This window comes from Trachemys scripta, chromosome 1 (assembly GCF_013100865.1).
Source record: "Trachemys scripta elegans isolate TJP31775 chromosome 1, CAS_Tse_1.0, whole genome shotgun sequence".
Taxonomy (NCBI): domain Eukaryota; kingdom Metazoa; phylum Chordata; order Testudines; family Emydidae; genus Trachemys; species Trachemys scripta.
Genome location: NC_048298.1, coordinates 45,865,952 through 45,880,601, shown reverse-complemented (window position 1 = coordinate 45,880,601; position 14,650 = coordinate 45,865,952). Strand labels below are relative to the sequence as shown.

The window sequence follows — 14,650 nt, the reverse complement described above, 5'->3', positions numbered from 1 at the left end:
ATTGGATCAATGGAGTTAAACTGGTGTAAAACAGGCGCACATGCTTTTTCCTATATCCCCACTAAGTAGCTTTTCTTGCTACTGCTGCAACAAGTAAGTCACATTTGTTTATATGGATGTGGCTGAACCAAAACAATAGATCTGGGATTGCAGCTCAAACCTGTCTGCATATATAATGTGCCAAATCTGAACACCAAATCTAACCACCCTGAACACTGGGAAAGTTTAGATTCAGATCCAGAACTTGACTCTCCAAATTCAGGAGTGCTCAATTCTGGAGTTATTTCCCTTTTTTGTCTTAACATGTCTTGTATATCCATTGAATGCCATGTGGGTGAAAGCTGCACTATTTTACACCAATTTACAATTGTTTCCTTCCTTTACTTCAACTTACACCAAATCTGTAATTACACCATCAGTCACAACAACTCTGATATTCTGTGTCTCAGTATTCCATCTGTAAAAGGGAGATAATTAAACTTACCCAGCTACACAAGGTGGGAGCATGAGGATTATTTCAGTAAGTGACCAAGGGTGAAAACCTGGCCCCAGTGAAATCAATGGGAGGTTTTACCATTAACTTCCAGAAGCCAGGATTTCACCTCTAGTGCATATCTGGTGCAATTCCAATAAAGGCAATGGAGTTACACATAGAATCAATCTGGCCCATTGTTTATTAAACTGTTTGAAAATATAAAGTGCTTTGCAAGCAGTAAGTGTTATTATTTTAGATGTAAGATAAAAGTAGTTTTGTTTGTTTGTTTTTCTTTTTAAATAATAGAAGGAAAACACTAAAAACTTTACCGAAACAGATAGATACTCATGTGGACAATAACCAGGGTCCCAATGCAGAGATTGGAAAGGTCTTTCTTCTCAAAACAAAGTTTAATTTAAAAAAATTGTGCCAGCAGAGATCCAAGTGGCATCCTTTTTATGTTCAGGAAAGATAGCTGCTATTTGTATATAAAGTATTACAACAATCAATGTGATGCTCAAAGATTAAACAGGAACATCCTTTACTTATAAAACAAAGGACAAACTGACTTACTTTGTTTAAAGTTAGAGTGGAACTGACCTGCCCATTCTTTGCCTCTAATGAATTCCAAAATTTAATCTAAAATAACTTTAATTTTAAAAGATACAGCAACTAACAGTATATTTACCTATTACACTATTCACAAACCTAAGAATTTAAAAGCAAGGAAAGGATTAATTAAGAATACCGTAAATCTTACATATCTGGCCAGGCACACTCCCTTTTAAGTCCCTTTTACACTGATAGAGTGGCATAAAGCAACTGTAGTGCAAATAGGAATTTGTCCCATCATTATTATCAAGTACAAATAAATTCATAGTTTTTCATCACAATACAACCTTAGCTCTCACCCATTTAAATAAAATATTTTTGTTCTCTTGATCTCAGTGTCTAAATGCTTTCTTTTAAAGGATACTGTTAAATGGAAAATATTTTCAGTTAATGTATCTGTCAAGAGTGGAAATGTCAGTAAATGACATATACCTAGTCAGTGTGATATGTCCCAGAGATAATTACATTTATCTATCTATTGTACATAAGATAGGCCACACATAAGAAAAACAAATGTCTCTGTGGCAAGCAATACAGATCCAGCAGGCCCCCCAAAGTAAGTCTTAGCAGTCCTGAATCTTTTGATACACCCCTTGCCAAGTTCCTCTAATAAAAGGAAGCAACATCAGCCTAGACATTAGGTCAGTAGGACTCCAGCGGAATCTAGCCACCAGAAGGTTTCCTCATGTAGCTCTGATGAGTTGAGAAAAGGACATCTGACCCTTTATGAGCTTGATTAAATAAAGGCGAGTGTGTTGCGTTCCTAACAGAGGGACTTATAAAGAGAGGAAATTCTCCACGGAGAGTAAACTAAAGAAACCTGCTCCCATTTCCCTCAGGAAGCTTAGGGAGTCTAGTTGTGTATACTTGAGTATTAAGCCCTGGTTTGTTTATCTGTTGTCTATGCTTTAGTTTGTTTAAGCAGCCAGTCCAGAAGCACTGCACAGGACTTCTGCGTCTTACTGCCTTTTGTTTTTTTATATTGTCTAAACCCAATAAATGAGGCCAGTCTGAGAATAGAGTTTTCTTTGGCAAAAAAGCCAGAGCCGGCCCTGCATCCATCTATCTATATCCATCTATTTTCTCTTGGCTTGTATTTAGACTAAAAGCTGGTTGGGGGCAGGGAGGGTCTTTGTTTTGTGTTTGTACAGCACCTGTCTGAGAGGCATAAGGCGTGGGCCTACCAAGTCAAAGATCAGGATGGGAGAGAAAGCAAGTCTCTATTTAAACTCTGCCATCAACAACCACTTTGTTCATTCTTGTTCAAATTCTTTCCAAAATGACTGCCATGATTACTCAGAATGGCATTGTCAAATGGACACTTGGCCATAATATCTGAAAACATTCCCTGGCTTTCATTCATTTGTATGTTGACTTTTGATGTCAAATATTATTCTCTTAGAAGCAAAATGAAAGCTATAAGGGAATATGACTGCACTCTACAAACACCAGGGAGGGAACTGAATTATTTAAGTAAAAGGACAATGTGGGCACAAGAACAAATGGGAATAAACTGGCCATGAATAAATTTAGACTGGAAATCAGAAGATATCTAACAATCATAGGAGTGAGGTTCAGGAACAGGCTTTCAACAGGTGTAGTGGGGGCAAAAAACTTAACTGATTTTAAGATGGAGCTTGATAAGTTTATGACCAGGATTATATGATAGGGTTGCCTGTGATAGCAGGTATGTGGACTCAAAGACACAGAAGGTTCCTTCCAGTCCTATGTTTATAGTTGCATCACTATTCTACTGCCCATCATCCTCAAAGAAAGAGATCATGAAAGGAAATGTGGGCAAGCTCTGCATTGTACATATCACTTCCTCAATAGACATCAGAAGTTTGAAAAAACCAAAATAAAACCAATCTGCAGTTTAATATTAGTGAAAGATATTACTGGAATTATGCATAATTCAGAAGCACATGAGTTATCAAATTGTGCTCTAACAATTTTTAAAAATTGATGGAGGTTAACACAAAACTTATTAGAGTTTTTTATTTATTTTATTTTATTGGACTAGATTGTGACTTGGACTACATGTCTGTATATAGGCTATTATTCTGGGTAGGTGGGGCTACATACACACTATTCCTGAGGCAGAGTTGATTGGTGGGGAGGGCTGGGGAAATAGGCAGAGGCTGTGCTTTGCTCCCTCCTCTCTCACATGCCAGTGAACACACACACATTGATGACTAGTTCACCTGAGCCAGGCCAGCATGGAGGAAGGGAAGGAGTAGTTTAATGTTGGTACAGGCCAGCAACAAATCACAATTTCGCACACTCAAGCAAGAGGAATCAGGAGGAGGAACTGTTGCTCAGAAAAGTGGCTTGAGTCACAATGTTTTCTCCAAACTCACAATCTAGCACACTGTAAACTTGTATTTGGGAGCCAGTCCTATATGATAATTGATCAACAGCTAAATCGCTGTATTGAACGATATATACAGGAAAATAATCAACTTACAGCATTTACTGCCATTATCTGATGCTGCGGAACAGCAATCAAAATGATTTGCTTTACCTGCAAAGTTTTCATTAAATAACTTAATATGTCATACTAGTCCATTATTATGTTCCATTCATTATTTCCTTTAAGACCAGAAATGTACACAAGGTAATATTTGACCCACCGCAGAAATGAAAAACAAAAAGCTCTGTACATGGATTGGAAATAAGGGAATAAAGTGGAGGTTTTCTGCCCACCTAACCATACAACTAACATCAAACTAAAGTCATTGTTTTAGGCGATAGCTTATCCAAACCTGATATTGCTATGAATGTCAGAACTTTTCAAGGCTTGAAGCTATTACTAATTTGATGCAGCAGTGTGAATGCAAGAAAACGATCACTGGGAGTTTCCTTTTTCAATTTAATAGGCATGAATAGTATCTGGATTATAAACCTCAAAGTCTCTTTTTGGAGAATGAGAAGTGATAATCGTTATTGTATTGCAGCAGAAATCAACTAGTGTAAATATATGGGTATTCATAAATCAGTGGTTTCAAACAGCTACCAAAGCCTTTCAGAAATTATTCCTTTACTTTGCTACAGTTAAATTCACACTCAGACCATTTTTTAAAAAAATACAGTAGCAGGAATGAGTTATGCAAAATGGAAAATAAAGTATGAGAATGAGACGTTGAGGATTTTCAATGAAAGATAATTAAACCACCTCTCATTTACTTTGTATTAGATGCTAGGCGATGGGTAGTTTTAGGCATAAGAGGAAAGAAAACAGTATGTTCCATAAAAGACCCATAAGATTGGACACAATTTGACTGGATAGTGTAAGTGCCTCCTTCCTTAATCCATAGGCCAGGATTTCTAATTTCTGTTTACCTTCCAGCTGGAAAGGGTCACCTCATAAAATTAATAGGTGGCAAGTTTAAAACAAACAAAAGGAAGTACTTCTTCACACAACACACAGACAACCTGTGGAACTCACTGCCAGCAGATGTTGTGAAGGCCAAAACTATAACCGGGTTCAGAAAAGAATTGGATAAATTAATGGAGGATAGGTCGATCAATGGCTATTAGTGACAACAGTCAGGAATGTATCCCCATGTTCTAGGGGTCCCAAACCCGTTGACTTGTGTCCTGTTCTTCTGGCATCAGCCTATGTCAGAAGACAGGATACTGGCTAGATGGACCATCTAGTCTGAGCCAGGCTGGCAATTCATGTTTATGTTCTTCAATGCTGAGGCTCTAAAATGACTGACCACACGGGGATGTACATTGTATCGGTGGCATGATCATCTCTCCCCTCATGTGGCAAATGCAGAGGTTGGGCACATAAGGGGACTGCCTCTGGACCGAAGCGCAGCAAACTCCAACTGCACCAAAACTCTGTCCCGGCACCGACACGCGCTGGGCCCGCGCAGATAGCGCGGGAACCCACCCCTGCCGCCGAGCATGCCGGCCCGCTGGTTTCGCCTTCCGCTGCTGCAGGCCCGGCAGCCCGAGTCCTCCGCGGGGCGATCGCTGCGCCCCCATTCCCTTCCTTCTCCTCCGGCCTCGGCGGGGCTCGCTGCGGGATGGGCGTGCGCGGTCAGAGCGCGGAAGCTGGGGGTAGCTCCTGGCGGGCGCGGCGCTCTCCGGGGCGGGGCTCCGGGCCAGCCGGGCTCCACCCAAGCCCAGGCTGAGCGGAGCCCAGCCGGAGGCAGCCACCAGCGGGCAGGGGGGCCCCGGAGGCAGCGCACCAGCGGAGCCGCCATGGGGCTGGAGAAGGAGACGGGAGACACGAAGATCTTCATGGCCGAGGACAGCTTCGGGCGCCCCGGCGGCCCCGCGCTAGCCGGCCCGGAGAAGCGGGCGGAGAACAGCCCCGACAGAGACCCGCATGGGCTGAACACCCACCTGAAGGTGAGGGGGGGGGGCGGGGGTTAGGGCTGCATTGGCGGCCACCTGCACGCCGCTCCCTGCTCGCCTCCTGGCCGCTGGCTCCTTGCAAAGCCGGGGGCTGCGTTCCCCCTTAGCCGCCGCTCGGCAGCCCCCGTGGCCGGCATCGGGCCCCTCTCTCTCTCTCTCCCCCTAGGAGCCCGGGCCTAAGAATATGTTTTAACATACGTGATGTTGTTTGAAACGGGGCAACACAAAAATCGCGGGGGTGGGGGGTGTCTGCCCGATCCCCCGTGAGCCCGGCCTACCCGCACACCTGTGCAGGTCAGGCTCAGGCTGAACTGAATTGTTACAAAGCGAACTTCCCTGGTGCGACCTCTAGCCAAAAGTCACTCTGCGCTGTAAAGCCCGGGGACAGGGGTATTTAACCAAGCCGAGAGCAACCTGCTCCGTTTCTTTCCCATCAGCAACAAAAACCCCAATATAGTTCCCTCTTGATCCCCAGCGTTGTATCATTGCAATTGCCGTTGGAGACAGAAGCTGATTTAGCTGGGGGGGTGTTTTTTCTGTCGTTCTAGCTAGGGTTTGAGGATGTCCTAGCAGAGCCTGCATCATTTCACTCCTTTGACAAAGTTTGGATCTGCAGCCACGCTCTCTTTGAGCTCAGCAAATACGCGCTGTACAAGCTCCTGACTCTATTCCTTGCTATCCCACTGGCTCTGGTTGCAGGAATTGTCTTTGCAGTACTCAGCTGTCTGCACATCTGGTGAGTAAATTTATTGCCTTCCTCCTGAAACATTAATATCCATATACAGTAAAGAAGTGCCTCTATAAATTCAGTCTCTGTGCACAAGGGAGAATGAACAATTCTTATGATGTTGCCATAGATCCTAACTAGCGATAGTAATCTCTACAGCTAGTAAATTTAGGCTGATTTGAGTATTTACTGTGTTTTTAAAGTGACAGTAATGAGCTTTCTGTGCCTGGGGTCCCCCATCTGTAACAATTTCTTCTACCCTGGGTCTGTCTTGTTTATTTAGTTTGCAAGCGCCTTGGGACACGGACTGTTTCTTACTTTGGATTTGTGCAGTGCTTAGCACAATGGGGCCCTGATCTTGGGTAGGGCCTTTAGAAGCTACTGTGATATAAATAATGATGATTTCATTTATTGGACTATGCAGATTGCTTAATCGGGTGTATTTAATATAAGGGCTTGACAGAGGTATTCTGCCAGCTGGGTAGGAGGGCCATGTTTCCCTCCTTCCCACTGCAACTTTTTCTCATCAGTTTGGCACCCAGTCCCCTACTCAGTCTTACTCAATTGAGCTAGCTACTCCTCCTTTCCCATGCCACCTTTGCTGAAAAAAATAACCGTAGGGTACATTTGATCTTTGCTATTGACACTAAAGCTGCTGCCTCTGCCTTTGAACATGAGGCATGGTCATAACAAAGTGCAATGCAATGGACGGTGGGCCCCTCCAGGAAAGGGACCCCCTGCTGAGCTCAGGCAGTCTGATCCTGGCCACACGCCCAGTTCCACAGGCAGACACAGTAGCTCTAGAAGCTCACAAGGAAGCTGATGTACTTTTGGCAATGGTTTGGAGAATCTTCAGAACAGAGAGGCAGCTAGATTGTGGAGGTGGATGGAAGGGGGGAAAAATGGGGGCTGGAGATGAAAGGGCTACATAAGGGGAAGTTGGGAATCCATCTGGCTGCCAAGGTAGGTGAAAGGAGTAGGATGACCAAGTGCCCAGTACCATGCCCACAAACCAAGATTTTCTTTACCTGCTAGTTTTAGACAAGATTTCCATTATCAGAACGTGCTTTCAGGCATGGATAGCTGGAGTTTAACAGTGAGACCTTTCGAGCTCTTTAAACATCTAAAGATGTTGTAGTCCAATAAGCCCCAATTCATTAATACTGTTCTAGGTTTCTGTGCCACAGAAGCACCTCTTGTATAGACTTCCATGCGGTGGAATACAGACATGAGTTTTACAGAATTAGGTCTCTGAAAATCAGTTACAGCGTCAAATCCTACTCATGTGAGTGATCCCCATTGACTTTAACAGGAGCTGCAGTGGCTCAGCGCTTCTCAGATAGAGGTGTCTAACCATAGGCACCCAGTTTTGAAGATTTTGGCCTCAGTCTCTTTATAGGCCTAATTATTTCCTTCACTAAAAAGTACAGAAGAGAACTTTCATTCTCATCTCCTGTTATACCCTGGGTGGGGAGTAGAAGAGTTAGCTACCCCTGGCTCCATTCCTACCCTATCCAGAATCATAGAATATTAGGGTTGGAAGAGACCTCAGGAGGTCATCTAGTCTAAGCCCCTGCTCAAAGCAGGACCAACACCAACTAAATCATTCCAGCCAGGACTTTGTCATGCGGGCCTTAAAAACCTCAAAGGAGGGAGATTCCACCACCTCCCTAGGGAGACCATTCCAGTGCTTCACCGCCCTCCTAGTGAAATAGTGTTTCCTAATATCCAACCTACACCTCCCCCACTGCAACTTGAGACCATTGCTTCTTGTTCTGTCATCTACCACAGCTGAGAACGGCCTAGCTCCATCCTCTTTGGAATCCCCCTTCAGGTAGTTGAAGGCTCTATCAAATCCCCCCCTCACTCTTCTCTTCTGCAGACTAAATAACCCCAGTTCCCTCAGCCTCTCCTCGTAAGTCATGTGCCCCAGCCCCCTAATCATTTTCGTTGCCCTCCGCTGGGCTCTCTCCAATTTGTCCACATCCCTTCTGTAGTGGGGGGACCAAAACTGGACACAATACTCCAGGTGTGGCCTCACCAGTGCTGAATAGAGGGGAATAATCACTTCCCTCGATCTGCTGGCAATGCTCTTACTAATACAGCCAAATATGCCATTGGCCTTCTTGGCAACAAGGGCACACTGCTGACTCATATCCAGCTTCTCGTCCATTGTAATCCCCAGGTCCTTTTCTGCAGAACTGCTGCTTAGCCAGTCGGTCCCCAGTCTGTACAGTGCATGGGATTCTTCTGCCCTAAGAGCAGGACTCTGCACATGTCCTTGTTGAACCTCATCAGATTTATTTTGGCCCAATCCTCCAATTTGTCTAGGTCACTCAATTTGTCTAGGCCAGGATCCAATTCTAGTAGGAGACAAAGACCAGCTAAATCCAGTTTTCCCACACCAGCTTCAACCCAAAATTAGTGAAGCTTGAGTCTCTGAAAAGGTCTGTGTAGCACTGTCTGTCCATTCCACATTCCTGGGAGCATGGATTTGAACGCAGCTGTGTTTCCATGATCTGGTGATGGGGCAGGAGACCCCAGAGCTGGCATGGAGTGGAGGCATAGGGTTTCCAAACATATAGTACTGGCTTCTTTTGGAATCCCACTGGGCTTACGAACATACCTGCTGCTTGTTTTGTGGGTGGGAGGAGGGGAATTCCATTCAAACCCTCCTTCCCTGGAACGATTCCAGGAAAACTCCATTAACAGATTGCGAGTTCTCCCTCCCATGTAACTGGCTGCAGGAGGAGCTATCAGAGCCTCTATGCCTCAGTTTCTTCATCCATCAAGCTGAGCCAAATATACTGAGGGGTCTTTTATGAGGCTAAATTCCATGCTGTTTGTAAAACACTTTGAAGTCCTCAGATAGCAAGTGCTATAGACATGCAAAGTACTGTTGTTGCAACTATATTGGCACACTAAAAATCCACTTAGGCCTGGCCTGGCATTGCTCACTCACCTAGAACCCCCAGGATTTCAGCAACAGTTGTGCACCCCAGATCTGAGAGCAGATTTTAGTTCTCGGTAGCTGGGATAACTTTAAAGAAAGACGCAGGATGTTATACATCATGTAATGGGAGTGGGGAAGGAGAAAGAAATAAATGAGAAAAATACCAACAGTGTGGTTTGATTTACACTTACTTTTTAATAGGGGGAAAAAAAGTAACACATTCTGGACCCTCCCTCATACTGGGTGCATTAAGCCAGTCTCCATAGTTACACTATCTGGTAAGAATGAGACAGTCTGAAACTGTGTCAATGCCAGCCAACAGTTTAGTGACCTGTATATGAGCTCCTTGGAGCAAAGTTACTTCTCTGCATTCCTTTGCCTGTAGTGATTTATTTCTCTCATGCTACAAACTATAAGTTGTGGAAAACTTGTCACACCAACTCTTAGAAGCTCCCTGTGAATATCCTGAGTAAACTTTAAAAAATATCTTTAAACTGGAGCTTGAATTTTCTGTTGAAGTGGATTGTTTTATGACTAGGTTGTGCTATGTCAATACCAGTGTTCCAAGTGATGCACTCAAAATTCTGACCGTTATTATAGATCAGGGATGAAATATTGCCCTGAGTTACATGTGTGCAACCACCTAGAAGTGTAAGTCATGTGTAACTCATGGCAGAATTTGGCCCTACACTTTTTTTCTAAAAATGTCCTGGTGATTGTTCATTAAGGTTCTAACCGTGAGAAAAGCTGAGGACTTGCAACTCCCTCTGGGGAACCTTCCATGCTAGTGTAGCATGCACAGATATCCTCTCCCAGGTTGCAAAGCAAAGTTCCCCTCTGCCCGTGTAGAGATTTCCAAGACCGAGCAAGCTTCATGCCTTGACCTCATTTGGAGCTGCGGGTGCTTGGCATTATTCTGTATCACGGCCTGAATTTCCATCCATAACTTGCTACGGTGCACAGTCAATGACCAAGATGCAAAGAAGTGGACATCTGTCACCTTTCACATTTCCGTTTTATGGCTTATAGCAGTGGTACTCAACCTTGATGACCACAAAATCATGAGTGCTGAAAAGCCACATCCTCACTGAATTAATGGAATCAGAGAGCCACTGAACAACTGCCCTGACATTGTGTTGTCTCCGTGTGAGAGTTGTCTGTCCCACCCCTCTACCCACTTCTTGGCTGCAGGGGATGAAAAGGAAGAGATGTTGTTTCTCTCTCTGCCTTTCCCTCCCCACCAACCAGTTTGTAGGGAGTGGATCTTTGAGGTTCTAGTCTGTTGGTTCACATATTACATTCCACATTGGACAGCAGGGAGACTTCTTGTGACTCCCTATTGAGTCTTATCAACACCTCTGTTATGAGTCTTCACTATCACTTTGATTATATTCTAAGCCAATGGGTTTGATTTACTGCTGGGAACTATGGCTGTGTGTTCCCACTAGGCACGTCTGCACTGCATCTCGGCGCATACCTCCCAGCCCACAAACTCTCACTTGCGGGGCTCATGCTAGCATTGTAAAAATAGCTGGGTATATGTTACAGCTTTGGCTGGAGGGGGCTTGAGACCCCGAGCTCCTCCCCCAGCCATAACCTCGACGCACCGTCTACACGGCAATTTTTAGAGCACTAGCGCCAAACTGTGGACCCAGGCTGGGAGCCTTGCTCTCAGATGCAATGGGGACATACCCACTGCTCTGAAGGGAGTTTGAGGGGCTCAAACTGCCTGCAGCCCACTCCACTGTAGATCCTGGAGCAATCCTTTTACCCCCAGAAAGTAGGAGGGGCCAGCCTAGGAAAGGATTCTTCCAGAATACCTGTGGGGGGCAGTAGTAAGACATCTCCCCTGAAGGGCAGATTCTGTTACTTTTACTGCTGCCCTTGCCAGTGGTTCTGCCCAAGGATTGCAGCTTTACCACTGCCTGTCCATTAGGGATGATTTCCTTCTCCCCCCACCCCACTCCTGATGCAGCTTCCCCCATAGGATTTGGGGTGAAGGTTTAAATTGCACTAGATTATTCAGATAATGTAGAGAAAATCATAAGCGACTCATGGAAAATTAGTGAACAGAAAGAGGCACAATTTATCTAGCAAATGACATGCAGCACACTATATGCTATAGTCATAATAAATTGTATACACAGTTGAACTGTACATAACCATAGCCACACTTTAGAGTGTAGCATACCCTCTTATACTACATGCATATTATTCCAGTAGCATTCAAAGTTCTATATGGTATGTACGTTACTTGCTGTTTCAGCAGAGACAAAGAAAGGGAAGGTTTTAGAAGAACTATTCTTGTTTAAATCCATCTGGGTTAGCTGAGAGTGCAACATAGACATATTAGTGTTCTGTTTGCATTGTTGGACTTGATTTGATAATGGCTGAGAACCCAAGCAGACAAACATTTAGTATTGCTCTATGGCACAGCCTTTTAGAAAAGCACTTTAAAATCACAGTTCAACATTACATAAATCATTTCTGCGTTGTTTTTTATCTACACTGAACACCCTTTGAAATGACTTCTAGCTTACTGAAATGCCTGCATAAATGAAGATAGGTCACATCCCTTTAGCACAATGTACACCATATGTTGCTTCTCAACATAGCCAAACTCCCATTTTTCTGAAAGTTTTAAATGTCTCTGAAACCTTTTTGGTTAAATAAGATTCCATTGTTGTTAATAAATGTAAAATCAAGGATTGACTGGCAAATCCATTATTCTATACTAGTAGTAGTAATCCTCAAATCTTCTCCTTTCTAGGATTGTGATGCCTTTTGTAAAGACCTGCCTCATGGTCTTGCCTTCAGTGCAGACTGTATGGAAGAGCGTGACGGATGTTCTTATTGCACCGTTATTTCATAGCCTAGGCCGATGCTTTGCTACAGTCAATATACGCCTGGACCAAGAGTAAACATCAGGGATACAATTCTGCTGTAGTCTTAGATGGTGGTATGCTTCTTTGCTAATGTAATATAGGTACACTTATCATTCATTCCAAAACTGTTGGGATTAAACTAGCTGGTTTAAAATGGGGATACATTTATTTAAAAAAAAAATCATTTACTTTCAGGGGATCAATTTAAGACTATTTTCATATCTAACTATTTTAAACAGAAAAAATGTGGGGTATTTTGGCAACACTTTATTTTAATGGTACATTGATTGCCAGGTTGCAGAAAAATTCATGTGGAGGTATATGTGACCACCGCAATAGGATCATAGAAAATTGCTGTGGCAGGTGGTGTTACTCGGAATACTAATGAAATTAGTAATGATGTGATATACTGGGCCAAACTCACTTCTAGGGTTTCAGAGATGGGTCTGGCCTGCTATTCAGCATAATACATGGAAGGTTGTATGCTCAGTTCTCATTGTCAGCAGGAGTTGTGCCTGCAACTACCTGCATGATACAGTACTGTTGTGCATGGGTAATATTCATTCAGCTCCCATTACTGCTTTGTAAATCTCCCATATATCAATGGAGAAAAGTTCCCCAAAGTTTACCCCTTAAAATAAAGTGTTAGCTAATTGTCTCAAACCATCAGCTAATCTATATATTTTATTTAATGAGATTTTAATTTTGCTGTATATTTTGTATTTATGTAAATGTTACTTTATCAGTTTTTCTTGAAGCATTATTTCTAAAGCATTTGTATACTTGTGGAATTATTATGCTGAAGAAGTTTGACACTGCAGAAGATTAAATGAGATTGGTGAGATTTTATTGACTTTGGAAATGCTGTTGTGCAATTCAAATATACCAAGTATATATTTTTTTCGTAATTGAATGTAAAAGCAGTGCACACAAATGTTTTCATACAAGATTATGCAAAAGAGTTTGAAATATATGTTTATGAGAACTGTTCATTTTTTTTAATTAAAAACAGGCTGTAATAAACGCAACCTTGCCTATCTCTGTGTATTATCAGCAACATTGTGATATTTAAAATAATATACACTATTCTCGCACTTTGATTAAGTGGAAAGCATTCTCTCTTATTTCAAGAAAGTGGACATATTTAGTATGCTTGTCCAGTTCTCTCCACACATTTAATTGACTCTGGTAAATGCTTATTTATTACTTTTAAAGTCTAACTATAAAGGATAGTTTTCCCTCCTGCACTTAATACAGCTTTATAAACCAGAATAGCATGTAAACAAAGGTACATGAAAATTATATTGATCTTTTGATGGGGTACGTGCTACTGATTTATATAAATGCAGATGAACAAATTACAACTGTAAAATGTTTATAATATGGTGCAATATGTTTTCCTCTGAAGCAATGTCATGCATTCCTTATCATATATGAGGTATGTAATAAAATAATAAAAAATTAGCTTTTTCGATTTTTGGTAGCCCAATTTACTCAGTCATCTTTTTTTGTCTTGGTTAGATGACAATATTTAAATCATTTTAAAAAACTTTTCTTTTAAATGAATGTAGGATACTTGTGCAACTTTTCACTAACATATGGTAGGAAAAAGATGGTGTAAATGGACACAGCTCCACTGATCTTGGTGATGTTTCACCCACTTACAATAGTAGAGAATTTGTCTCTCATTCGCCACTCAGTAGTAAATGAGCTAGTATACATTATGTAGTCTTTGTACTTCAAAAATGCACTTTTTCCATAGGTAGCAATTGGAGATGGACTCAAACCAAAGTTCTAGAACTGCACACTTTCACATTCAAATCTGGATCTTAATACACATAGCTGGTCCCTGTTGCGCTAGTCAGAAATTTCCACCCGCTCCCAATTAAAATTTTCAATGAAAATATGTTCTTCAAAAATTTTCAGAATTTTTGTCAAAAAACAGAAATATTTTTGACTTTTTGACAAATCAAAACCCAAAATTTTTCACCTTTTGTTTTTTCAGTGAATACCTGCATTTTTTTTTTTTTAAAATGCGGGTATAAAAAGAACAATTTGTAGAAAAAGCTATTTTGCATCAAAAAGGTTTTGACAGAAAATTGGTGACGAGCTGTAGGCCTTATCTCTGAAATGTGCTGAACCAGTACCCCATCAATGAATAGCACCAAGCTTTGAGGAAGTTCAGCTCTGGATCCAAACTTTATGATTGAGGCCTAGTGACAACTGATTTGCTCTTGGTCACATGCTAATGGATACGTGCATTCTTAAAAATAGCTTGCTGAAGTCAGCAGGGCTCTAAACTGCCAAAGAGAATCTAGAAGACTGATCTGGGTTGGGTCTGTCTTAGATTTTGGCCAGTCTGTGCATTATTCATCACTAATTGATTTTTTCACCATTACTGTAACTACATCACAAGACAAAAGCAAGCTTGTAATGAAGAACATCTCATTAAGGAAAGTATATATAGTTATAAGCTGTCTTGTTTTTCTATTTTAGGACCAATAACTTTCTCTGGAGCAGGTATACCTCTGCTTATAAAAGTGTTGCTTCCATCCTTAAAAAAACTGTCAGGTTTTGGGTTTTCTTTGGTCATGTAAAATGTATCTTCTAAATTTTGAAAGCTCAGT

General features: G+C 42.1%; 1 protein-coding gene across 1 annotated transcript; it reads left to right on the top strand.

Moving 5' to 3' along the window:
- Nucleotides 1-5,195: 5,195 nt before the first annotated feature.
- On the top strand, nt 5,196-13,498 carry CAV2 (caveolin 2). Its single transcript, XM_034768978.1, has 3 exons — nt 5,196-5,452; nt 6,007-6,194; nt 11,909-13,498. The coding sequence occupies exons 1-3, from the start codon at nt 5,303-5,305 to the stop codon at nt 12,057-12,059; spliced, it is 489 nt and encodes a 162-aa protein (XP_034624869.1). The 5' UTR covers nt 5,196-5,302; the 3' UTR covers nt 12,060-13,498.
- Nucleotides 13,499-14,650: the final 1,152 nt, after the last annotated feature.

Coding starts and splice junctions, on each gene's coding strand:
- CAV2 (XM_034768978.1), top strand. CDS start 5,303: ATGGGGCTGGAGAAGGAGACGGGAGACACGAAGATCTTCATGGCCGAG. Junction 5,453..6,006: donor GGCTGAACACCCACCTGAAG/GTGAGGGGGGGG, acceptor CTGTCGTTCTAG/CTAGGGTTTGAGGATGTCCT. Junction 6,195..11,908: donor CTCAGCTGTCTGCACATCTG/GTGAGTAAATTT, acceptor TCTCCTTTCTAG/GATTGTGATGCCTTTTGTAA.